Source organism: Leucopleurus acutus, assembly GCF_964270905.1.
Source record: "Leucopleurus acutus genome assembly, chromosome: 3".
Classification (NCBI taxonomy): Eukaryota; Metazoa; Chordata; class Mammalia; order Artiodactyla; family Delphinidae; genus Leucopleurus; species Leucopleurus acutus.
Window position 1 is genome coordinate 127,155,306 of NC_139145.1, and position 26,956 is coordinate 127,182,261.

General features: G+C 37.7%; 1 protein-coding gene across 1 annotated transcript in view; it reads right to left on the reverse strand.

Moving 5' to 3' along the window:
* Positions 1-26,956, reverse strand: part of IPO11 (importin 11) — a 216,301-nt gene that overhangs the window by 168,670 nt on the left and 20,675 nt on the right. The window contains exons 2-3 of the mRNA XM_082837371.1: positions 17,236-17,379; positions 14,141-14,241 (exon numbers count right to left, since the gene is read on the reverse strand). Coding sequence (XP_082693497.1) covers positions 14,141-14,241; positions 17,236-17,373 — 239 coding nt within the window. The 5' untranslated portion in view covers positions 17,374-17,379. The remainder of the gene's footprint in view (positions 1-14,140; positions 14,242-17,235; positions 17,380-26,956) is intronic.

Here is a 26,956-nt window from a genome sequence, read left to right on the forward strand (position 1 = left end):
CCTGATATATAAAACATTATAATCCACAACAGCAAAACATACTTTCCTTTCAAGTGCATATAAAACATTTACCAAAATACCATATGATGGGATCATAAAACAAGACAACACATTTCAAAGAATGAAATCAGTAACAACAACAAGAAGTCCCACATGTTTGGAAATTAGATGAAATACTTCTAATTAGCCTATGGGTCTAAAAAGAAATCACAGAGGAATTTTTTAAATATTTTTGAATGAATGGTAATGAAAATACTACATATCAAGGCTTGTGAAACTGAACTAAAGCCATGATTACAAAAAAGCCTTAATGTTTTAAATGCATATAAAGAAAAACTGAATATCAATTATCTAAGCTTCCATTTCAAAAAACTAAAAAAAGAACAGTAAATTAAATTCAAAACAGTAATGAAAAGTACACCAAGCCTTATAAAGTACAATACCTAAAGCAAAGATAGAAAAATAGGCCAATAGGACAAAATAGAGAATCCAAAAACAGATCCATATGTATGAAGTGCCTGATTTATAACAAGGGAACCACTGAAATGCTACTGGGGAAAAATACATGGTGCTGCCCCTACTTCACATCTATAACTTACACAGAAAGTGTAAGTTTACACAGAAATCACACAGACATACACCAAAATGTGAAAAGTAAAAAACAAAGCTTCTAGCAGAAAAAAGAATATTTTCATGGCTTTGTGTTGAGCAAAAATTTTGTAAACAGATCCCAAAAGAATTAATTATAAAAAGAAAGGTAGCTAAATTGAACTTCATTAAAATTACGAACTTCATCAAAAGATACCAGCAAGTAAGTGAAAAGGCAAGTCACAAAATAGAAGATATTTTCAATATATATATATTCAACAAAGGACTTATATCCAAATATATATATATAAAGTCCCATAAATCAATAAGATAATCCAATTTTTTTAGATGTGCAAATGGCAAGCCCTTCACAAAAGAGGATTTCCAAATGACTAATAAGTATACGAAAAAGGTACTCATTGTTTATCAGGAAAATGCAAAAATTACCAAGCACACCAGCATGACTAAAATGAAACAGATCAGACCAAGTATGGTGAGAATGTGTAGCAAATGTCAACGCCCATGCTACTAGTGGAAGGGCAAACTGGTACAAATAGTCTGGAAAACTAATTGACAGTATCTACTAAAGCTGAACATACACCTAACCATAAATGACAATAAAATGCAAACTTATATGCAACAAGACATGCAAAAGATTTTTCAAAGCCGTCTTATTTTTAATAGTCAAAAACTAGAAACAACCTTCATACCCATCAACAGCAGAATGGACAGATAATGGTGGTATGTTCCTAAAATGGGACGTTATAAAACATAAAAGAGCAAACTACTGTCCCATGCAACTACATGGATAAATCTCACAAATATAACACTGAATAAAAGTCAGACACAGGGCTTCCCTGGTAGTGTAGTGGTTGAGAGTCCGCCTGCCGATGCAGGGGACACGGGTTGATGCCCCGGTCTGGGAAGATCCCACATGCCGCGGAGCGGCTGGGCCCCTGAGCCATGGCCACTGAGCCTGCGTGTCCGGAGCCTGTGCTCCACAACGGGAGGGGACGCAGCAGTGAGAGGCCCGTGTACCAGAAAAAAAAAAGTCAGACACAAAAGAGAACATACTATAAGGTTTCCATTTGTATGAAACTAATCTAAGGTAAAACTAATCTATGGTGAGCAATGTCAGATCTTTGAGGAGGACATATAGGTGACTGTGAAAGGGCAGAAAGGAAGCCTCTGGTGTGCTAGTTCTAGATTAGTTCTGAGTGGTAGTTACATGGATGTGGTCACATTACAAACATTCAAACTGTACCCTTCGTTTGTGTACTTTTTAAGTATGTTACATACTATACTTCAATAAAAGTTTTTTTTAATCTTAACAGTGACTTGCTCAAGATTAGTAAACAAATGAGAAGACAAGATTAAGATAAACATGGGGGGGCATGTGGAACAGGTGAAGGGAGTATAAAAGTACAGACTTCCAGTTGTAAAGTAAAGTAGTCACGGGAATGTAATGTACAGCATGGCAACTACACTTAGTAATATTGTACTGTGTATTTGAAAGTTGCTAAAAGAGTAAATCTTACAACTCATCACAAGAAAAAAAATTCTCTATGTATGGTGACAGATGTTAACTAGACTTACGGTGGTGATCGTTTCACAATACATACAAATTTTGAATCATTATATTATATATCTGAAACTCATATAATGTTATATGTCAATTAAACTTCAATTTAAAAAATAAACATTTAGGCAAAAGGAGTTAAAGCCCAACAATTCAATGCTTTCCCATTAAAAATGATCTCACCTGCTATATAAAAAAAAATTAATAAAAAATTCAAAAATTAAAAACAAAAAAACAACTAATACTAAACTTTCTTTGGGTTATTTGTATGGAAATATGTTAATATAACTGTTTCAGACATTACTTGAAATTCCTAAAAAACATATATTCTGGTATAATGTTATAAGTCATAATTCTAATTATTATTTTAAAATGTATATCTCAGAAATAACTAAATTTCCTTGTCAACTGCATTATTATGAACTTTCATCAAATCTTTAACCGTGAAGGACTTCCGGGAAGATGGCGGAAGAGTAAGACGCGGAGATCACCTTCCTCCCCACAGATACACCAGAAATACATCTACACGTGGAACAACTCCTACAGAGCACCTACTGAACGCTGGCAGAAGACCTCAGACCTCCCAAAAGGCAAGAAACCCCCCACATACCTGGTTAGGGCAAAAGAAAAAAATAAACAGAGACAAAAGGATAGGGACGTGTCCTGCACCAGCGGGTGGGAGCTGTGAAGGAGGAAAAGTGTCCACACACTAGGAAGCCCCTTCGCGGGCGGAGACTGCGGGTGGCGGAGTGGGGGAGCTTCGGAGCCGCGGAGGAGAGCACAGCAACAGCGGTGCGGAGGGCAAAGCGGAGAGATTCCAGCGCAGAGGATCAGGTCCGACCGGCACTCATCACCCAAGAGGCTTGTCTGCTCACCCGCCGGGGCGGGCGGGCGGGGCTGGGAGCTGAGGCTCCAGCTTCAGTTGGAGCGCTGGGGGAGGACTAGGGTTGGCAGCGTGAACACAGCCTGCAGGGTGTTAGTGCACCGCAGCTAGCCGGGAGGGAGTCCGGGAAAAGTCTGGACCTGCCTAAGAGGCAAGAGACTTTTTCTTCCCTCTTTATTTCCTGGTGCGCGAGGAGAGGGGATTAAGAAGGCTGCTTAAAGGAGCTCCAGAGACGGGCACTAGCCGCTGCTAAAACTGCGGACCCCAGAGACAGACATGAGACGCTAAGGCCACTGCTGCCGCCACCAAGAAGACTGTGTGCGAACACAGGTCACTATGCACACCCCCCTTCCGGGGAGTCTGTGCAGCACGCCACTGCCAGGGTCCCGGGATCCAGGGACAACTACCCCGGGAGAACGCACGGCGCGCCTCAGGCTGGCGAAACGTCACGCCGGCCTCTGCCGCCACAGGTTCGCCCTGCACTCCGTGACCCTCCCTACCCCCAGCCTGAGTGAGCCAGAGCCTCCGAATCAGCGGCTCCTTTAACCCCATCCTGTCTGACCAAAGAACAGACGCCCTCCGGTGACCTACATGCACAGGCGGGGCCAAATCCAAAGCTGAGACCCTGGGAGCTGTGAGAACAAAGAAGAGAAAGGGAAATCTCACCCAGCAGCCTCAGAAGTAGCGGATTAAAGCTCCACAATTAACTTGATGTACCCTGTGGAATACATGAAAAGACAACGAATCATCCCAAATTAAGGAGCCGTGTGGATGAAAGGCTCTTGGTGCTGCACCCAGGAGTTAGTGCTGTGCCTCTGAGGTGGGAGAGCCAACTTCAGGACACTGGTCCACAAGAGGCCTCCCAACTGCACATAATATCAAACGGCGAAAAGCTCCCAGAGATCTCCATCGCAACACCAGCACCCAGCTTCACTCAACGACCAGCAAGCTACAGTGCTGGACATCCTATGCCAAACAACTAGCAACACAGGAACACAACCCCACCCATTAGCAGAGAGGCCGCCCAAAATCATAATAAGTCTACAGACACCCCAAAACACACCATCAGACGTGGACCTGCCCACCAGAAAGACAAGATCCAGACTCACCCACCAGAACACAGGCACTAGTACCCTCCACCAGGAAGCCGACACAACCCACTAAACCAATCTTAGCCACTGGGGACAGACACAAAAAAACAACAGGAACTACAAACCTTCAGCCTGCAAAAAGGAGACCCCAAACACAGTAAGATAAGCAAAATGAGAAGACAGAAAAACACACAGCAGATGAAGGAGCAAGATAAAAACCCACCAGACCTAACAAATGAAGAGGAAATAAGCAGTCTACCTGAAAAAGAATTCAGAATAATGATAGTAAAGATGATCCAAAATCTTGGAAATAGAATAGACAAAATGCAAGAAACATTTAACAAGGACCTAGAAGAACTAAAGATGAAACAAAAAATGATGAACAACACAATAAATGAAATGAAAAATACTCTTGATGGGATCAATAGCAGAATAACTGAGGCAGAGAACGGATAAGTGACCTGGAAGATAAAATAGTGGAAATAACTAATGCAGAGCAGAATAAAGTAAAAAGAATGAAAAGAACTGAGGACAGTCTCAGAGACCTCTGAGACAACATTAAACGCACCAACATTCGAATTATAGGGGTTCCAGAAGAAGAAGAGAAAAAGAAAGGGACTGAGAAAATATTTGAAGAGATTAGAGTTGAAAACTTCCCTAATATGGGAAAGGAAATAGTTAATCAAGTCCAGGAAGCACAGAGAGTCCCATACAGGATAAATCCAAGGAGAAATACGCCAAGATACATATTAATCAAACTGTCAAAAATTAAATACAAAGAAAGCATATTAAAAGCAGCAAGGGAAAAACAACAAATAACACACAAGGGAATCCCCATAAGGTTAACAGCTGATCTTTCAGCAGAAACTCTGCAAGGCAGAAGGGAGTGGCAGGACATATTGAAAGTGTTGAAGGAGAAAAACCTGCAACCAAGATTACTCTACCCAGCAAGGATCTCATTCATATTTGATGGAGAAATTAAAACCTTTACAGACAAGCAAAAGCTGAGAGAGTTCAGCACCACCAAACCAGCTTTACAACAAATGCTAAAGGAACTTCTCTAGGCAAGAAACACAAAAGAAGGAAAAGACCTACAATAACGAACCCAAAACAATTAAGAAAATGGGAATGGGAACACACATAATCGATAATTACCTTAAATGTAAATAGACTAAATGCTCCCACCAAAAGACACAGATTGGCTGAATGGATACAAAAACAAGACCCATATATTTGCTGTCTACAAGAGACCCACTTCAGACCTAGAGACACATAGAGACTGAAAGTAAGGGGATGGAAAAAGATATTTCATTCAAATGGAAACCAAAAGAAAGCTGGAGTAGCAATTCTCATATCAGACAAAATAGACTTTAAAATAAAGACTATTAGAAGAGACAAAGAAGGACACTACATAATGATCAAGGGATCGATCCAAGAAGAAGATATAACAATTGTAGATATTTATGCACCCAACATAGGAGCACCTCAATACATAAGGCAAATACTAACAGCCATAAAAGGGGAAATCGACAGTAACACATTCATAGTAGGGGACTTTAACACCCTACTTTCACCAATGGACATCATCTAAAATGAAAATAAATAAGGAAACACAAGCTTTAAATGATACATTAAACAAGATGGACTTAATTGATATTTATAGGACATTCCATCCAAAACAACAGAATACACATTTTTCTCAAGTGCTCATGGAACATTCTCCAGGATAGATCATATCTTGGGTCACAAATCAAGCCTTGGTAAATTTTAGAAAATTTAAATCATATCAAGTACCTTTTCCGACCACAATGCTATGAGACTAGATATCAGTTACAGGAAAAGATCTGTAAAAAATACAAACACATGGAGGCTAAACAATACACTACTTAATAACGAAGTGATCACTGAAGAAATCAAAGAGGAAATCAAAAAATACCTAGAAACAAATGACAGTGGAGACACGACAACTCAAAATCTATGGGATGCAGCAAAAGCAGTTCTATGAGGGAAGTTTATAGCAATACAATCCTATCTTAGGAAACAGGAAACATCTCGAATAAACAACCTAACCTTGCACCTAAAGCAATTAGAGAAAGAAGAACAAAAAAAACCCAAAGTTAGCAGAAGGAAAGAAATCATAAAAATCAGATTAGAAATAAATGAAAAAGAAATGAAGGAAACGATAGCAAAGATCAATAAAACTAAAAGCTGGTTCTTTGAAAGGATAAACAAAATTGATAAACCATTAGCCAGACTCATCAAGAAATAAAGGGAGAAGACTCAAATCAATAGAATTAGAAATGAAAAAGGAGAAGTAACAACGGACACTGCAGAAATACAAAAGATCATGAGAGATTACTACAAGCAACTCTATGCCAATAAAATGGACAAGCTGGAAGAAATGGACAAATTCTTAGAAAGGCACAACCTCCCAAGACTGAATCAGGAAGAAATAGAAAATATGAACAGACCAATCACAAGCACTGAAATTGAAACTGTGATTAAAAATCTTCCAACAAGCAAAAGCTCAGGACCAGATGGCTTCACAGGCGAATTCTATCAAACATTTAGAGAAGAGCTAACACCTATCCTTCTCAAACTCTTCCAAAATATAGCAGAGGGAGGAACACTCCCCAACTCACTCTACGAGGCCAACATCACCCTGATACCAAAACCAGACAAGGATGTCACAAAGAAAGAAAACTACAGGCCAATATCACTGATGAACATAGATGCAAAAATCCTCAACAAAATACTAGCAACCAGAATCCAACAGCACATTAAACAGATCATACAACATGATCAAGTGGGGTTTATTCCAGGAATGCAAAGATTCTTTAATATATGCAAATCAATCGTGATACACCATATTAACAAATTGAAGGAGAAAAACCATATGATCATCTCAATAGATGCAGAGAAAGCTTTTGACAAAATTCAACACCCATTTATGATAAAAACCCTGCAGAAAGTAGGCATAGAGGGAACTTTCCTCAACATAATAAAGGCCATATATGAGAAACCCACAGCCAACATTGTCCTCTATGGTGAAAAACTGAAAGCATTTCCACTAAGATCAGGAACAAGACAAGGTTGCCCACTCTCACCACTCTTATTCAACATAGTTTTGGAAGTTTTAGCCACAGCAATCAGAGAAGAAAAGGAAATAAAAGGAATCCAAATTGGAAAAGAAGAAGTAAAGCTGTCACTCTTTGCAGATGACATGATTCTATACTTGAAGAATCCTAAAGATGCTACCAGAAAACTACTAGAGCTAATCAATGAATTTGGTAAAGTGGCAGGATACAAAATTAATGCACAGAAATCTCTGGCATTCCTATATACTAATGATGAAAAATCTGAAAGTGAAATCAAGAAAACACTCCCATTTACCATTGCAACAAAAAGAATAAAATATCTAGGAATAAACCTACCTAAGGAGACAAAAGATCTGTATGCAGAAAATTATAAGACACTGATGAAAGAAATTAAAGATGATACAAATAGATGGAGAGATATACCATGTTCTTGGATTGGAAGAATCAACATTGTGAAAATGACTCTACTACCGAAAGCAATCTATAGATTCAATGCAATCCCTATCAAACTACCACTGGCATTTTTCACAGAACTAGAACAAAAAATTTTGCAATTTGTATGGAAACACAAAAGACCCCGAATAGCCAAAGCAATCTTGAGAACGAAAGAAGGAACTGGAGGAATCAGGCTCCCAGACTTCAGACTATACTACAAAGCTACAGTTATCAAGACGGTATGGTACTGGCACAAAAACAGAAAGATAGATCAATGGAACAGGATAGAAAGCCCAGAGATAAACCCACGCACATATGGTCACCTTATCTTTGACAAAGGAGGCAGGAATGTACAGTGGAGAAAGGACAGCGTCTTCAATAAGTGGTGCTGGGAAAACTGGACAGCTACATGTAAAAGTATGAAATTAGATCACTCCCTAACACCGTACACAAAAATAAGCTCAAAATGGATTAAAGACCTAAATGTAAGGCCAGAAACTATCAAACTCTTAGAGGAAAACATAGGCAGAACACTCTATGACATAAATCACAGCAAGGTCCTTTTTGACCCACCTCCTAGAGAAATGGAAATAAAAACAAGAGTAAACAAATGGGACCTAATGAAACTTAAAAGCTTTTGCGCAGCAAAGGAAACCATAAAGAAGACCAAAAGACAACCCTCAGAATGGGAGAAAATATTTGCAAATGAAGCAACTGACAAAGGATTGATCTCCAAAATTTATAAGCAGCTCATGCAGCTTAATAACAAAAAAACAAACAACCCAATCCAAAAATGGGCAGAAGACCTAAATAGACATTTCTCCAAAGAAGATATACAGAGTGCCAACAAACACATGAAAGAATGCTCAACATCACTAATCATGAGAGAAATGCAAATCAAAACTACAATGAGATATCATCTCACACCAGTCAGAATGGCCATCATCAAAAAATCTAGAAACAATAAATGCTGGAGAGGGTGTGGAGAAAAGGGAACCCTCTTACACTGTTGGTGGGAATGTAAATTGATACAGCCACTGTGGAGAACAGTATGGAGGTTCCTTAAAACACTACAAGTAGAACTACCATATGACCCAGCAATCCCACTACTGGGCATATACCCTGAGAAAACCATAATTCAAAAAGAGTCATGTACCAAAATGTTCATTGCAGCTCTATTTACAATAGCCCAGAGATGGAAACAACCTAAGTGTCCATCATCGGATGAATGGATAAAGAAGATGTGGCACATATATACAATGGAATATTACTCAGCCATAAAAAGAGACGAAATTGAGCTATTTGTAATGAGGTGGATAGACCTAGAGTCTGTCATACAGAGTGAAGTAAGTCAGAAAGAGAGAGACAAATACTGTATGCTAACACATATATATGGAATTTAAAAAAAAAAAATGTCATGAAAAACCTAGGGGTGAAACAGGAATAAAGACACAGACTTACTAGAGAATGGACTTGAGGCTATGGGGAGGGGGAAGGATAAACGGTGACAAAGCGATAAAGAGGCATGGACATATATACACTACCAAACGTAAGGTAGATAGCTAGTGGGAAGCAGCCGCATAGCACAGGGAGATCAGCTCGGTGCTTTGTGACCGCCTGGAGGGGTGGGATAGGGAGGGTGGGAGGGAGGGAGACGCAAGCGGGAAGAGATATGGGAACATATGTATATATATAACTGATTCATTTTGTTGTGAAGCTGAAACTAACATACCATTGTAAAGCAATTATACTCCAATAAAGATGTAAAAAAAAAAATCTTTAACCGTGGTCATTTTTAAGTCTTTTGTCATTTACAGACAGTTCTGGGTGTACTCTGATGCTTTTGCAAAAATGTTCCTATAAAAGGGTTTCATCGGGCTTCCCTGGTGGCGCAGTGGTTGAGAGTCCACCTGCCGATACAGGGGACATGGGTTCGTGCCTCGGTCCGGGAAGATCCCACATGCCACGGAGCAGCTGGATCTGTGAGCCATGGCCGCTGAGCCTGCGCGTCCAGAACCTGTGCTCCGCAACGGGAGAGGCCACAACAGTGAGAGGCCCACGTACGGCAAAAAAAAAAAAAAAAAAGGGTTTCATCTTCAAGGAATTCATGGAAAAGACTCTGACAAGCACAGGTTTCTGGTAACTGACTATACTGCTGAACTGAATGAATAAGATAAGCATTTTCAGAACTCTAATGGAAAACTGATGAATTCATAAAAGTGCTAACAAAAGATCAAGATGAAAAAAGCATTAATTACATGGGACTGAGTGAACTGATGAGGATGATTATAATTTTTGTGACCTTCTGTTTGAATAAAAAAAATATGAGAAAAAAATAAACCAATACTGATACATTAAAAAAAAATAGTTCTTGATACGATGCTTCAACTCAATTCTTCAAATAATCTATTTACATTTAAAAAGAATGTTTTCATTTTTTGCTTAATTATTTGAATCAAATATAAGCATTTCTAATTTCATGGAAAACAATCACTCTCTTCATAAAATTAGTAATTCATATTTTATCGTCATGTGGATTTAAATTATCTCTTAGAAAATATGATTCAAATACCATTGTTAAATCTTTTGGGTTGCTTGGTTTTATGTCATACATGACACAGAAACATACAAATTTATAACATTTCTTGCAACAGTGCCTTGCAGTATTATAAATACGATGTTGGATCCCTATCAGTTATACAATTCTTCTGTAACTTAATAGCAGATATTCTAAATTGCATAGCAGATAATGTCATACAAAATATGAAGAGAATGCACAATTTGAAAAATTAAATTAACTACATTCTTTAGATGTTTTGTTTCTTCATTAACTAAAAATTTTGTATATTTTGTGCCTCCTTATTCTCAGATTGTTTTCCTCACAACTTTCTATAGCTTTTATTATTTTTATTAAGAAACACATGCTCACTTTATAATCATTAGAAAAGAAATAGTGCAGACAGAAAGAAAAACCCTAGAGTCCTATCATCCTGAGATAACTCCTTTTATCCATTCAATTTCTTTCTCTGCCTTTCTTTTACTCCTTAATTCTCTCCTTCTGAGAAGTGTGTCACACACACTTTTTAATACAAAAATGATCTGAGCTCTGTCATAAATTTATTTCTCATAATTATATGTGAAAATTTAGATTACATAATTATTAGCTCATGCTTTAATGACGTAATTTAACACTTAGTTACCTGATTTTTTAAATTGTTTCTAGATTTGTTTTTCCTGTTATCAACAACAAACATTGCATACACATTATACAGTTGTTTGATTATTTCTGCAGGGTAAATTTTTGATGGGGAATTTTTTCGGTGAGGAATATGTACATTTCCAGTCTTTTTAATGTATATTCCCAATGTGCTCTCCCTAATGGTGGTGGCCATATATAATCCCTCTGGCAAAGGTTCAGTGTGCGCTCTTCAGGACTGTACATTACATTCCTTTTTAAAAAAAAAAAAAATTATTTATTTATTTTTGGCTGCATTGGGTCCTTGTTGCTGCGCGCAGGCTTTCTCTGGTTGGGGCAAGCGGGGGCTACTCTTTGTTGTGGCGCATGGGCTTCTCTTGTTGCAGAGCACAGCCTCTAGGCGTGGGGGCTCGGTGGCTGTGGCTCACGGGCTTGGTTGCTCCGCGACATGTGGGATCTTCCTGGACCAGGGCTCGGACCCGTGTCCCCTGCATTGGCAGGCGGATTCTTGACCACTGTGCCACCAGGGAAGCCCCCTACATTCTTTTTAATATATGCCATTTCAACAGGTGTGATCTTCTCATTGCCTAAATTGGAAAAACTTTGACTACTAATGATTTAAACAATTTAAAATATATTTATTAGCCAAATGAATTCCATCTTTGAGATTTATCTACTTTTTCTAATCTATTGTCCCTTTATTCTATTTATGGGAATATAGGTCTCCTTTATGGTTTCTTTCTTTGACTTTAAGCTTAGCTTCTGCGACACCAAATTATATACATATTAACCTATATTTTCTTTAGATACCTTTATGTTTTGAGTTTTTTACAATTAAACTTCTACTTCACTGTTGTGAAGTAGAGATAAGGCTCTAAATAGCAGTATTGAAGAGCGCATCTTTCCATCCTAATTTGAAATGTGTTCTTTATTATGTACAAAACACTTACATGTACATGCATCTTCTGGACTTTTTCTTCAGTTTTGTTGATCTGTTTATTTTTGAAAAATGCTCCATTGTTATGATTGTTTATTTCTGATATGTTTATAATGTCAAGTAATACAAGTCCTGTGTATTACAAAAAAATAAATAAAATAAAAATGATCTCTCTAATCTTTTTATAACTATGCTGCACTTTTCAATTTTAATAGCTTCCTTCTATCAATCAAATCCCTGAAACAATGTTTTCTCCTATAATTTTTTTTTTTTTTTAGATGCTGGGGGTAGGAGTTTATTAATTTATTTATTTTATTTATTTTTGCTGTGTTGGATCTTCATTTCTGTGCGTAGGGCTTTCTCTAGTTGTGGCAAGTGGGGGCCACTCTTCATCGCGGTGCGCGGGCCTCTCACTATCACGGCCTCACTTGTTGCGGAGCACAGGCTCCAGACGCGCAGGCTCAGTAGTTGTGGCTCACGGGCCCAGCTGCTCCGCAGCATGTGGGATCCTCCAAGACCAGGGCTTGAACCCATGTCCCCTGCATTAGCAGGCAGATTCTCAACCACTGCGCCACCAGGGAAGCCCCTCCTATAATGTTTTGATTCAAGCCTGAAATTCAAGTTTTCTTCTATGTCAAGAAGCCAGCTTCAACAGTTTTCATGTAACTACATGCAACTGTATTAAACTATATAACTATTAAAGAAAACAAGCCATTAACCTGAGAAATCTCATGTTTTTAGCAATTCTACAATAAGAGTTAGCATTCCACCTTCAACTTTATGCACTTGTTATCATTAGATGAATTCAGACTATATCCCAAGCAGAAACTGGATAGTATCTAATTAATTAGGACCCAGTAAGAATTGCATTTTACATAGTAATGATATAAGCTTAAATTAATCATTCTGTGCCAACAGTGGTAAGAACAGAAACTATAAGAAGGAACTTAGATAGGAATACAGTTGTTTTTTTTAAGTGTCTGAAATTTAAATGAGTTTGATAACTAATCTTTGCTCCCTGCTTTACATTCTTAGCATCCTTGCTGCGTAAGTACATTCATCTCCTTTCTAGCTTGTATCTCAATATATCACTAAAAGAGACAGCTTGGGGTTTAACTACTTATTATAAGATATCTCCCTTAACTTTTAAAATTTAAACTAAATTCCAGTTTCTAATTCTTTACATGAAAGTACAATCTGAAATATTTAATTATAAATTTACTCTCCCATCCAAGACAGTCACTTATAACCATATTCTTCATATAACTAGTAAAACAAAATGAATTTTAGGGTACCTATAAAATTTAACTGGACATAGCAGTAGAAACATATCTTGTTGCATTGTTTCCTACAACTCAACAACATACAAAATTTCTCATCACTAAACACTCCATTTCTCTCAAAATTATGAATTAATTCTAAAATAAGTAGAGAAGGGTTTGATTTATACTATAGTATCCTAAGTGTAGCCTTAAAATACTCTAGTTACTTCCAATATTACTCAAGAGCATATTTTACAAGCACTATGAGGTATTCATTTTTTTTAAAAAGGGGCTTAAAAATATAAAAACTACAGAGTTGTGGTGCCATCTACTGGAGGACAAAGACTATGTTACTCCTTTGGCAAAGTTCACTGTTTTCTATCCAACAAATTCTTGGGTCCAGTCTACACTGTCTTTCCATCAATTATATAACATGCAATTAACTATTAAGAAAAATTTGTTCACTTAACCACGTAAAGAGAAGTTACAACTGAATCTGATGAGATTACAAATATATACTACTCAATTTCCACCACAGAGGCAATTATGCAGAAGACTAGAGAATTAACATCAGTTGGCTCAGAAATGACCTGGGAGTTCCTTCTCAATGACATTTTCCAGAATTCAAGCCTTGTACTTCCTTTAAAAAAAAAAGGACATTTCTGAACATGACTCATTAATTCAGCATTTGTTTTATGCCCATAAAATCAGAGATCCTCTAAGACAGAAGGCCAATGAGAAATCCACAAACCCTATGCCCATGGGGAAAAAAAAACTCACAGAAAAAGGCAGTATTATAGATGTTGATTTGTAATTAACTATGTAGAACACTTTACTTCTTCAGTAGTTAACACACTTCTTTTCTTTTAAATATCAAACACATCACAAATCATATCATCCTAGAGCAGGGAGCATGTTAATCTCTGTACTGTTCCAATTTTAGTACATGTGCTGCTGAAGTAAGCACAAATGAATTCTTTCACATAAAGAATGAAGATTAACAGATAACAGTCTTATACCGCCTTGAATTTGAAAAGGATGACACTGAGGGGGGGAAGAGGTGGAACTTACTGAGGTGCTACACGTCTCCAGTAGCGATCAATTCCATTTTTAAAATACAGCACAGCAAGCCACCTTACATTTATATCCAGAGTGTGGTTTGTGAAAATATTCTGTAAATAAAAAACAAAGCATCAGAATGAACATGTAATAAGCTAAAAGTATAATTAACATAACTCAAAAAAGTGATAGATTTTTAATTAAATGCTTCACTTAAATTTTATCACTACCCATATCATATCGTTATTTTCTAAATATCTATAGCTCTACAATTCATGTGAGAAAGCATATCTGCTCGGGAGCATGTTAATTATGTAAGCTGAGTAATGGGTATGTGGAGATTCATTATACTATTCTATATTTAGGTAGGTTTTAAATTTTTCCTAATAAAAAATTAAATTCAGAAACAAATCTAATTACACAGCATAATCTACACGCACACACACGAAACTAAAATAAACACTGCTAAATTAAAAAAGAAAAAGCAGACCCACCACAGCACAGATTCAAAGAGCCAAAGCCCCTGGGTTATTAATTCATGCTATGAAATAAACAATTTCAAAGCATCCTCCTTATCAAAGCAATTATGCTTACGAATGAGTTCGACAGCAAAATATTTTCAAGTAACATAAAGGCAGAAGTGATATGAATAATTTCAACTCAAAGTTAACCATTACTCAAAAAATTTATTCACTGTGTTAATCAAATACAGGCAGTCCCTACCTTGCACCATAGTGGGACAGTGTAAAAATGACTGTGCAAGCTAAACCATGCAACATGACCTTGAAGTCAAAATTACAACTGTTCTATAACCTTTAATTGATTTTAAAATTTATTAAAATTGTTATCAAAAGCTTATAAGTGACACTTATAAATGTATATGAAATAAAAAGAATAGTAAACCTAATACTAACACTGTAATTTAAAACATCACAGTGAGAATTAAAATGTTTTACTGCTTTCTAAAAAATGTTTCTAGAATAGCGGGTACATAGGACAAACAGGATTGTAGGAATATGTTAACTAACTAAAACTGTACTACACCTCACACCAAAAACAACTCAAATCCCTGGAGTTGACCTCTTAAACACAAGCTTGTGTGGGAAAACCTCAAAGCCAAAAACAATGATGTGGAAGTATCTCCTTTACTATAAAAACAATTGATGTTAAGTATTAAAAATAGGTATGTATACTATAAACCTATTTTTAAAAAATCATGTGCAACGAAAAAAAAAGTTACGAAGATAGTTGTGTAATGCCCACTTATTCCTTAAGACCCCTGACAACTGAGTCAGAGTCCCTCTTTTGGGTCTCCTTTGCAAAAGAAAGAACAGATTCTCTCACCACATTAATTGCAAAACTAATTAACTGCATTCGACTTCAACACTTTACATGCCTACCTCCCACACTAGATTGAGTTGTGTCTTATGAGTGGAGTCTAGCATACAGCCCAGCAAAGCAGAAACTTCATAAATTTCAACTGAGCAAATGAGTGAATGAATGAAAGTAACGTGGGAATACTGCGGAAGTTGGCGGATCTCAGCCGAACTCAGCTACACTTAGGAACCAAGAAAAGTCAAGCTGCAGGTGTCAATCCAAGTAAATATATATTATATACTGAATAAACATATTGAATAACAGGATTGGAACACACACCTGAGATCAGATATACAAATGTAGGAATCTCCAGACTAAACTGGATGGCTAAGGCTCAAACAGAGCAAATGTGGCAAGACAGTGAGTACAGGGAAAAAAGAAAAAATAAACTCAGCAGTTTTTAAATCTATTATAATCTATTCTATCTAAAAGAAATTTTACTATCCCTCTAAGAAGAAAAGTATACCTAGTAAAAATAAAAACAAAAAGGTCTAGGCACTTAATATTAATAATTCATACATTACACAAAAGGTATCAAGCAAGTCTATTGGTTTTTCCAAGGTCAAGCAGTAACCAAAATAAGATAAAATGTTTTATATTTTGGCCTGAAAAAACACAAGGCTAAATACAGAGCACATTCATTTAAATAAGCATATAGTCAGAGATTTTCTAAAGATTTATACTATGCCCCAAATTTACAAACATAATGCTGGGATTATCTACAAGAATAAGATACTTTCTTTAGTATCTTTAGAAATTAATGTTTTTTATCTTTGTGTTATTGTGTCAAAGAGCCAACTTTCATGTTATATATTCAGAATATCAAGTATGACTCCAGATATTTAATTTCCCTTCCAGGCATGACTAGGAACTTCTTAAATGTAACAACTCAAAACTTTTTAGTCATGAAGTCAAAATATGTATGTAATGTCATAATTTTCTATTTTACAAGATATAGTAAACAGTTCTGCTCTGAATTTTTGACCCAGTCACACATACTGAATTGGTTTTTGATCCAACTGGTAACCTCCTTGCCATGGCCAGAAACTAAATCTCACACACTAATCAGAGTTCAGAAATTTTCCGAAGAAGAAAAGAATAAGAAAGGCCTTCAATACAAAAAGACATCTTTTCATTCTGGCACTGAGAAAACGATTTTCATTAATTAACCAAAAGCTTCTAACTCGCAGAAAGATATAGTTAAAGCACATATTGTTAATTATCATACTATTTCCCATAATACCCAGGAAAAGATCAGATATGTTAAGAAAATAAAATTTTTACACAGGGGAAAATAAAATGGCGTTTTAAAGTGAAACACACTGACCAAGGTAGACCTGACGGATGCAGTGGTGGGGAGACCCGAACAACTCTGACAACATAAATTAACTGGGGCAAGGATAAGGATGAAGACAAAACATCAAAGTGTACTACCTAAAGTCTTCAGGTCAGCATTAACACACTAAAATAGATTATCAGCACAGTGTTGTCTACTGAGCAGATTCTACCAGTACCCTGCTGGGTTATTTATTCAATCACCAATAAACATTTTTTAAACATTCTCAAAGAGCCATGCTCTGAATTTATATGTGGCAGGAGCAATGGTAGGCAAACATTTGGATCAGTTTCACTAAAGTAAACCACCAATACAAGTAAGTTTTTAGAACAATTAAAAATAATAGTGTCTCATTTTATTAAAATTTATAGTAAACTCTTTTAGAACAACTTACCAGCAACACTGAATAGAAACCTGGCTGCGTCTCCCACTGTTTCAACTGCTCCTCAGCTGGTTTTAACACAGCAGTATCCTGACTGGTGGCCTGTGTTAAGACCTGAAGAACGACAGTACTGGCACTATTGAGATCCATGGAAACCTGGCAATGATAAGTTAACATACTTGAATGTATATTATACTTAAAAAATTAACACTAATAAAAGGGAGAAAAGGGGCTTCAATGTTCTGAATTACCCCTGTACTTCGTATCTACTCTTTCATGTATCTGCTGGATTTCTATCTTTTATGTACCACCCACACTCTAACTTAAAACTCCCATAATTCAAATTGCCTTTGCTTAAATCAATTTATTTCTAAAGGAAACTGCCTTTTATTGTCCCATATATAGAAGGTAGTAAATTGGGGGGAAAAAAATGACAAACAAAAACCAAAGTTTCTAAATTCTGGTTAAATACCACTGCCTGCCCAAGACTCTAATCATAATGCCTTCTTTGTTTGTTAGTTTGTTTTTAAATATAAGCATTATAGGGCTTCCCTGGTGGCGCAGTGGTTGAGAGTCCGCCTGCCGATGCAGGGGACACGGGTTCGTGCCCCGGTCCGGGAGGATCCCACATGCCGCGGAGCGGCTGGGCCCGTGCGCCATGGCCGCTGAGCCTGCGCGTCCGGAGTCTGTGCTCCACAACCGGAGAGGCCACAACAGTGAGAGGCCCGCGTACCGCGCAAAAAAAAAAGATAAGCATTATAAAAGCTATAAAAGTATTAACTACTTTATTCCTAACAAGACCAGGAGGAAGAGAACTGAAAAAGGAATGCTTTGACAGAGTGCTAAGTACCTCACATTATCATCTTAGGTGCCACCAATAAAACATGTCTGAAAATTCTTTTTTTTAATATAAAAGACAAATGCATACCCAAGAAATATTGTGGAGGGGAAATAAAGAACTGAACTAACAAACAAAATAAAACCCTAAGTTAGAAAGGATCTTAAGGGTTGGATGATCTAATCCTATACCAAGAATCGGAAGCCATTCTAAAAATACATAAGCAATTTATTGAATTCTCCAGGATTCTGTTTCTAATCATCCCCAAAATTGTGTACAATTGTTTACTCAGAAAAGTATGTATAGTTCACAATACACATATACAAAGTATGCAAGATTAAAACTGAAAACTAAGAGTTGATAAAAAACAGTTCCCAGTACAGAGGTGACTGGGAATTAGCTTTATGACAGTAGTTACCTAAAACTGAAGAATGTTCCAGACAGTAAAAGTCTAAAAGTCATTAACCCATAAGGAATATAGCCAAAGCAAATTACCTCCTTTGTTAAGAGTTGTAATTAAATTGCAATGACTCATGAAAAGGGAAGATTCCAAAAGTTGATTCAACAAGAAATTTTACCCAAATATTACAACTTTTAAGGAAATTAATCATTTTGAAGTCTATGTGAGTAAAGCAGCGCTAGGGCATAATAACTGGAATCAGACAAAATATTACCAATTAGCAATGGAGCTGAACTACTTTTAAATTAGTAGTCTGTTGTCTGTATTTTAGAACTGTAAATATATATTGTCTCCCTCACTAATTAGGAGTTTTGGGGGTGTTTTGTTTTGTTTACTTTCTTGGTAAATTATTTTTTATTGAAGTATAGTTAATTTACAATGTTGTGTTAGTTTTAAGTACCCAGCAAAGTGATTCAGTTAGATAGATAGATACATAGATTCTTTTTCAGATTCTTTTCCATTATAGGAGTTTCTTGAACAATGTAAGTTTCCATGTTTCATTACCACTTGGTAATAAGTGAATGGATTTTTACTCAATTTAGACTGTTTGTTGGTAATGTGTGATTTCAAAAACAGGCTATATAAGAGAGACTCACTTCATGGAGGCCCTAAGAAGATACTTTAAAGAGATAGGCAGTATGTCTTCCTGCCTAGTTGAAATATAATGCAAGCCACAAAAGCAAGCCATGTATGTACTTTTTACCTTTTAAGTAGCCACATTAAGAAATAGAAACATGTGGAATTAGATTTATTATATTACATTTAACTCAATATTTCCAAAATGTTATCCTTTCAACATGCAATCAATATTTTTGAAAGTAACAATGAGATATTTTACATTTCTTATACTAAATCTTCAAACTCCTGTGTATATTTTATACTTAAGGCACATCTTATTTCAAACTAACCACATTTCAAGTACTCAATAGCCACATGTGGCTAGTGGCTACCATATTAGCACAATCTCACTGAAAGTGTGGCCCAAGGACTGGCAACACCAGCATCACGTCACAGAAATGCAAATTCTCAACCCTCTCTCCAAACCTAGCAAATGAAAATAGGGGCTGAAGGCAGGAGGCAGTGGGACAAAAAGCTGTGCTTTAGTAAGTTCTCTAGGTAAATCTTAATAATTGTCAGAGTTTGAGAAGCACAACTTTAGAACATCTAAAACTAAGGTACATCTGAAAGTCCAGCTCTACTGCTAATGCAGTGAATGACAAGATGTACAGTAGTTTCAATTATACATTCTTACTAAAAACGGTAGACCCAAGACTTCCCTGGTAGCACAGTGGTTAAGAATCCGCCTTCCAATGCAGGGGACATGGGTTTGATCCCCGGTCCGGGAAGATCCCACATGCCTCGCAGCAACTAATCCCATGCGCCACAACTACTGAGCCCACAAGCCACACCTACTGAAGCCTGCACATCCAGAGCCCATGCTCCTCAACAAGAGAAGCCACTGCAATGAGAAGCCCACGCACCGCAATGAAGAGTAGCCCCCAGTCGCCACAGCTAGAGAAAGCCCGAGCACAGCAACGAAGACCCAATGCAGCCAAAAATAAATATTAATTAATTAATTTTAAAAAAAGAAAAAGCTAGGGCTTCCCTGGTGATGCAGTGGTTAAGAATCCACCTGCCAATGCAGGGGACATGGGATCAAGCCCTGGTCCGGGAAGATCCCACGTGCTGCGGAGCAATTAAGCCTGTGCGCCACAACTACTGAGACTGCGCTCTAGAGCCCGTGAGCCACAACTACTGAGCCCGTGTGCCACAACTATGGAAGCCTGTGCGCCTAGAGCCTGTGCTCCACAACGAGAAGCCACCGCAATGAGAAGCCTGCGCACCACAACGAAGAGTGGCCCCCGCTCACCGCAACTAGAGAAAGCCTGTGCACAGCAACAAAGAACCAATGTGGCCAAAAATAAACAAATTAAATATATTTAAAAAAAAAATATATATATATATATATATATATATATATATATATATTTAAAAAAAAAGGTTGACCCAGCACTAATTTGCAGTTCTCACAAGGGAACTGAGGTATACAGAGCAGGAATTCACTGATTCTCTCCCAAGCAATGTAAGAGCAACCAGCTTTAAAAAAAAATAAAATAAATAAAAACAAAAGCCAATATCTGAGCATATATTACATGCCAAGCATTGTACTAAGTGCTTTATTCATTTATTTATTCCTAATAATTATTCTATGTAGTAGATACTCTTATCCCCATTTTTTAGGGAGAAACGTAAAGGATCAGAGACCTTACCTTGCCAAGGTCACAATCTACTAAGTAGCAGTCCCTGGATTTGAACACCAAAGCCACTATTCTTTATTTTATTCTTTTTTTTTAAATGCTGGCCTTAGACAAGAGGCCAGGATGGGGACTCAATTGTTTGTTTGTTTATTTGGCTGCACCAGGTCTTAGTTGCAGCACATGGGATCTTCATTGCGGCATGCGGGATCTCTTAGTTGCAGCGTGCAGGCTCTTAGTTGCGGCATGTGGGATCTAGTTCCCTGACCAGGGATCAAACCCAGGCCCCCTGCACTGGAAGCGTAGTCTTAACTGCTGCACCACCAGGGAAATCCCCAAAGCCACTATTCTTAATCAATATCTAATAATGCCTTCCTTGAGTGACAGAACAGACATTTAAGGCATCTCTGTAGTCCCAGGGCCCAACAAGATACATGACATATGCTTAATAAATATTTGCTGAATTAACAAAAGTGATCAATTTCGAGCAATAAAGGACTTCACACTGAACCACACAGGAGCTAATTAACTGATTTATTCAATAAAACTGCTGAAAGCCTGCTGCATACCAGGCACTGTTCTAGGTGCTGAGAACATAGCAGTGAACAAAATGGTGTTCTGACTTCATGCAGTTTACATTCTAGTGGAAGAAAACAGATCTGTTTTTTAAAAAAAGAAAGAGGTAGTGATATGAAGAAAATAATGTTAAAAATTGACTCTAACTGAATGTGTTACTTCAGATTGGGTGTTCAGAGAAGGTTTCTCTAGTGACATTCACAAGAGACATGAGAGTGACAAGAGAGACCCACAAGCAAAGATCTGAAAGCAGAGTTCTGGACTGGGAAAACAACTGAAAACAAGGCCTTAATATTATAAACAAACTTAAGAAAGCCAGTATAATTGGCACTTAATGAGAAAAGTGGAAAGTAGTACAAGATGAGATTGGAGATGTAGGCAGGAACAGATCATGTGACGGACGACCTTGTTGGGGAAAATAAAGTGTCTGGACTTTGATACACACACAAAAAAAGTCACTGGAAGATAGGAAGAATATACGAATATAATAATAGAGAAAGGCTATACCAGAACTCATCCCTACCCCAAACTCAACCTGCAAAAAGAAAGAAAAAAGCCATGTCTCTGTTTTGGGCTACTACTTGAAAAATAAAATCACTGACTACTGCCAACCCCCAGAGCAATTTTTACCTAGAACAAAGATTGTGCAGAGCACTCACATACACACACACCTTCACACTTCTCTGGACCTTCGCAACAAAGCAATCCTTAAGTCTATGTTCTCTTATCTCTGGGACTTCCCTGGTGGTCCACTTGGTAAGACTCTGTGCTCCCAATGCAGGGGGCCCAAGTTCGATCCCTGGTCGGGGAACTAGATCCCACATGCATGCCACAACTAAGAATCCCACATGCTGCAACTAAACACGCCACAAGGAAGATCCTGCATGCCACAACTAAGACCCAGCACAGCCTAAATAAATATTTTAAAAAATTTTAAGTCTATGTACTCTTAACTTTATGCCCCACTTACTCTCGCCATTCACCTGTTCTAATGGAAATGCTAGAGTTCCCCATCCCTACCTCCCTCCAGCACCCTGCTCCATCCAGGTCTTCCCCAGCAGTATATGCCCTGTCCTCTCCTCCTCTTGCTTTGATCCTTGCTCCCAAAAAGCTCATCCAGTCTGGGAAGGAAAGCTCAGCTTATATATTTTTGGAGAACCAATTCTATGCCAAGCACTGCAGTAGTTGTTAAGATAAGAATTAGAAAGGGTCATTTTCTCTCCCCAAAATATGGGGAATAATGAGGTGGGAGGCAGAGAATTATTCTTATTAAAACAAACTACAGGACTTCCCTGGCGGTCCAGTGGTTAAGACTCCAAGCTCCCAATGCAGGGGGCACGGGTTTGATGCCTGGTCGGGGAACTAAGATCCTGCATGCCACACGGCATGGCCAAATAAATAAATAAATAAATACTGATGCTGCTAAGTATTAAAAAAAAAAAACTACGAAAAGTAAGTTTCTAGAATACCAGTTGGAATCAGAGTATATTTCCCCCACAGAAACAATATTATGAGTGATTTATCTATTGGGTAAAAAGGCTTTTCGGTCTGAGAAACAAATCATCATTCATAACTTATACTGGAAATATTTCCAAGTACTAATCAACTTCCTGAAGGGAAGCTTCAGGCGGCAATCAGTTCCTAAATTGCAGATTAAGTGCATCATCAAAAATAACAATCCAGACCCATAATGGATTATTAAACATACCACATTACTAAAGCCTATTAAATTTTTTAAAGATCCCATAACAAACCTATAAAAAGCAAATCTGGCATGTGTACTAATATCACTGTTTTATAGAGGAAGAACTTACAGCTATCAAGAGAACTGTCCAGGATCATTGTAGAAAACTAGTACATGGCAGAGTAAGCCCTAATAACAAGGTATTTAGAATCCCAGCTCTTCCTACTAAAACGTAAAATGGTCTCACCACACCACCCTACTCCCTAATAATTAGAAACACACCAGGCTCTCCCATAATAGGTTCCTGGAGAAAAAGATTCCTAAATCCATCAGAAATCTGAAAGGACTACATTTTCTATGTATTAAATATTCATACAGTACTCAATTGTGGAGTTTTCTTGAGAGGACAACAATGGCAACAAAGAACAGGGGGAGAAATGTACTGAGTCATTCAAATGTAACAGTGTGGAAATAAACTTCATTTGGGATAAAAGATAGATGACTACTGACTAGCAGTAGTCAGTTTGGAGGGTAATACACCTGGAAACTAACCTTCAATATCTTTCTCTTGGAATTAGCATGCAGAAATATAACAGGGCTACTACTGTTATTTGCACATAGTAGTGAAGCAGACACACAATAGTCTCCAAAAAAGCCAGAGACCTGAGACTGACAGAGAAAGAGAGGGAAGAAGAAAAGAAGGGGGTAAGGAATGAGAAAAGAAGGGACAGGGTAGAAGGTAAGAGAGGGAGAGACAGACACAGACTAACTGGTGGGAATGGGCAGAGGTATTTCTCAAAGAACTTGACAGGATCTTCATGGCGATCGATCATCATGTAGGCCTGAAGGCCATGGAAGCTAGTCTCTCACAGTGGAAGTGCTGTTACATCTCCTCTGTTGAGGTCTATGTGTAGTGAGAGAAATCCCATACCTATGTTAAAACAATGTATCCTTTCCCTTTCTGTGCTCCTATAAATTATCAAGAGACAACCAAGCAAACCAAGCAAGATTAAATTTGCCTAGGTCTTCTAATTAATAGTGTATACACTGAGGTTGCTTTGATTTTCATTAATATGTGTCGTTTCAAAATCATAAGCAAGAGGAAACACTGCCTGTGAGCATTTTATTACCTCTCAACTACACTACAGAAGAGCATTATTCAAAATCTAAATGCATACTCTTTTTTTCCTCTAAGAACAATAATACGAAAGGAGAAGATGAAAATTAAAAGGGCAGGCGTTTCACCCTTCTCACTATTTCACAAGTCAGTCAGTTCAATTTATTCATTACTGAACTTTATTGTAGGCTTTGATTCTATTAAAGTTTAAATAATCTAGCAATATGTGACCAAGAGCCTAAAAATACTCATACCTTGTAACTGGACTTCCTAGGCTTGATTCTATAAGATACTTTGCCAACTGTGGGAAAATCCGAAGTCCAAAGATAATACAGATGCACCTGTAGTTGGAAATTTACCAATTTTCATTAAAAGAAACAAATAGGGAAAACTCAGTACCCTGCCTGCCACCAACAAACAGACTTCTCAGGCCTGCATCGACTTTAACTTCAGTCATGACAATTTTCTTTAGACTACTACATTATCTATCTGTGTTTGTCCTTAGTTTTAGAACATTCCACACAAACAATAACCACACCCCACTTTTAAAAGTTAAAGCAGTAAGTAAACTGACTGAAGAAAAGAAGGTGTAAGATTACAAGAAAAATTGAAGAAAAAAGAATTTCAAAATCAAAAAAGGTTCCCTCAGTGAAATAATTTATTCAGGCATAGATCAATATGGATGCTAAAACCATTAAATGAAAGAAGAGCTGTTGGGGAACAGAATATTCTCAGTGTATCGCCCCACAGATTACTTGCTAAATACAATGAAGAAATAAACAAACCTTTAAAATGAAGGGATCTGTCAGTCTCCGGCTCAACCAAGAAAGCAACTTTAGTATCACCAACAGCTGCACAACTTGAGCTAAAGTGCCTCCTGATGTGATGATGCAAAAAGAAGTATACAACCTCATCTCTGAACTACCAAAACCGATCAGCCACAATCTAATCAAGACTCTAGATCCAATTTCCAGTTTAAAAGAAAGGAGAGAGAATACTTCTGGGATGGTGGCATGAAGAGCTCCACAGATCCTCTCCTCGGTTAAGCAACTGTAACTGATAAAAGTTATAAAAAGCAACCATTTACAGTCTCTGGAAAGCATATTTAAGGACATACAGCAAATGGAGAAACATTTATGCAAGAAATACTACTAAATCTTGGTAAAAATAGCAATAATCTGTGGCATTTGAGCCACAAACTCACTCCTGCCCCAGTGTGACAGAAGCTATACTCCAGGGAGAATGAGCCAAGAACATGGGGCCCTCTCACTCCGGCTCTTAATCTAGGGCTACAGTTTCTCCCCAAGAAAAGCAGACAGCTAGCATTTCTTTTCTTTCTTTTTTTTTTTTGCAGTACGTGGGCCTCTCACTGTTGTGGCCTCTCCCGTTTCAGAGCACAGGCTCCAGACGCACAGGGTCAGCGGCCATGGCTCACGGGCCCAGCCACTTCACGGCATGTGGGATTTTCCCAGACCGGGGCACGAACCTGCATCCCCTGCATCGGCAGGCGGACTCTCAACCACTGCGCCACCAGGGAAGCCCGATAGCTAGCATTTCTCATCTAACTGAGCTACATACTGAAGCTCTATTCCAGACAAGCACAGCCAAAAGGTCTGGGGTACTCTTCTTCCACCCAGGCATCAGTCATGGGGCAGAAGCTCTACCCCAGGCATATCAAGCCAAAAACAGTGGGGCTCAGTCATGTCCAACCCAGCTTGCTCAGCCAGGAACAATAACAGTTGGAGATTTCAATACTCCACTTTCAAAAATGGAGAAAACATCTAGAAAGATCAATGAGGAAATATGTCTTGGGAATTCACTGGCAGTACAGTGGTTAGGACTCCACACTTTCACTGCTGAGGGCCCCAGTTCAATCCCTGGTCAGGGAACTAAGATCCCACAAGACACACGGCATGGCAAAAAAAAAAAAGAAAAAAGGAAATATGTCTTGAACAACATTATACACAAACTTGACTTAACAGACATTCCACTCAACAGTAGAATGAAAGCAACCATTCATCTCAAGTGCACATGAAACATTCTCCAGGACAGACCATACGCTAGGCCACAAAACAAGTCTTGACAAATTTAAAAGGGTTGAAATCATACAAATATGTCCTCAGATTGCAATCAGTAACAGAAATGTGGGAAATTCACTCACACTTCCAGATTTCAAAGCTTACTACAAAGCTACAGTAATCAAGACAGTGTTGGTACTGGCAAAAGGACAGATACACACATCAATAAAACAGATTTTAAAGTCCAGAAACAGACCCTTACATCTAAAGTCAAGTGATTTTTGACAAGGGTACCAAGACAATTCAATGGAGAAAGAATAGTCTTTTCAACAAATAGTGCTGGGACCACTAGATATCCACATGCAAAAGAACAGCTGGACCTCTTCCTTACACCATAGACGGAAATTAACTCCAAGTGGATCATAAAGCTAAGCATAAAGAGGCAACTCTATAAAACTCTTAGAAGAAGATCTAGGAGTATACTTTCATGACCTTGGGCTAGGTAAAGCATTCTCAAATATGATACCAAAGCACATGCAACTAAAGTAAGATCAGTTAAATTCATCAAAATTTAAAACTTGACCAAATACCATCGAGAAAATACAATTCACAGGACAAGAGAAAATATTTGCAAATCATATACCTGATAAGGGGCTTATAAGCAAAATATACAAAGAATGTTTATAATCCAACAATAAAAAGATAAACAATCGATTAAAAGGCAAAAGATGAAGAGAGGTTTCTCAACCTGATAAAGACAATCTACAGAAAACCTACACATAACA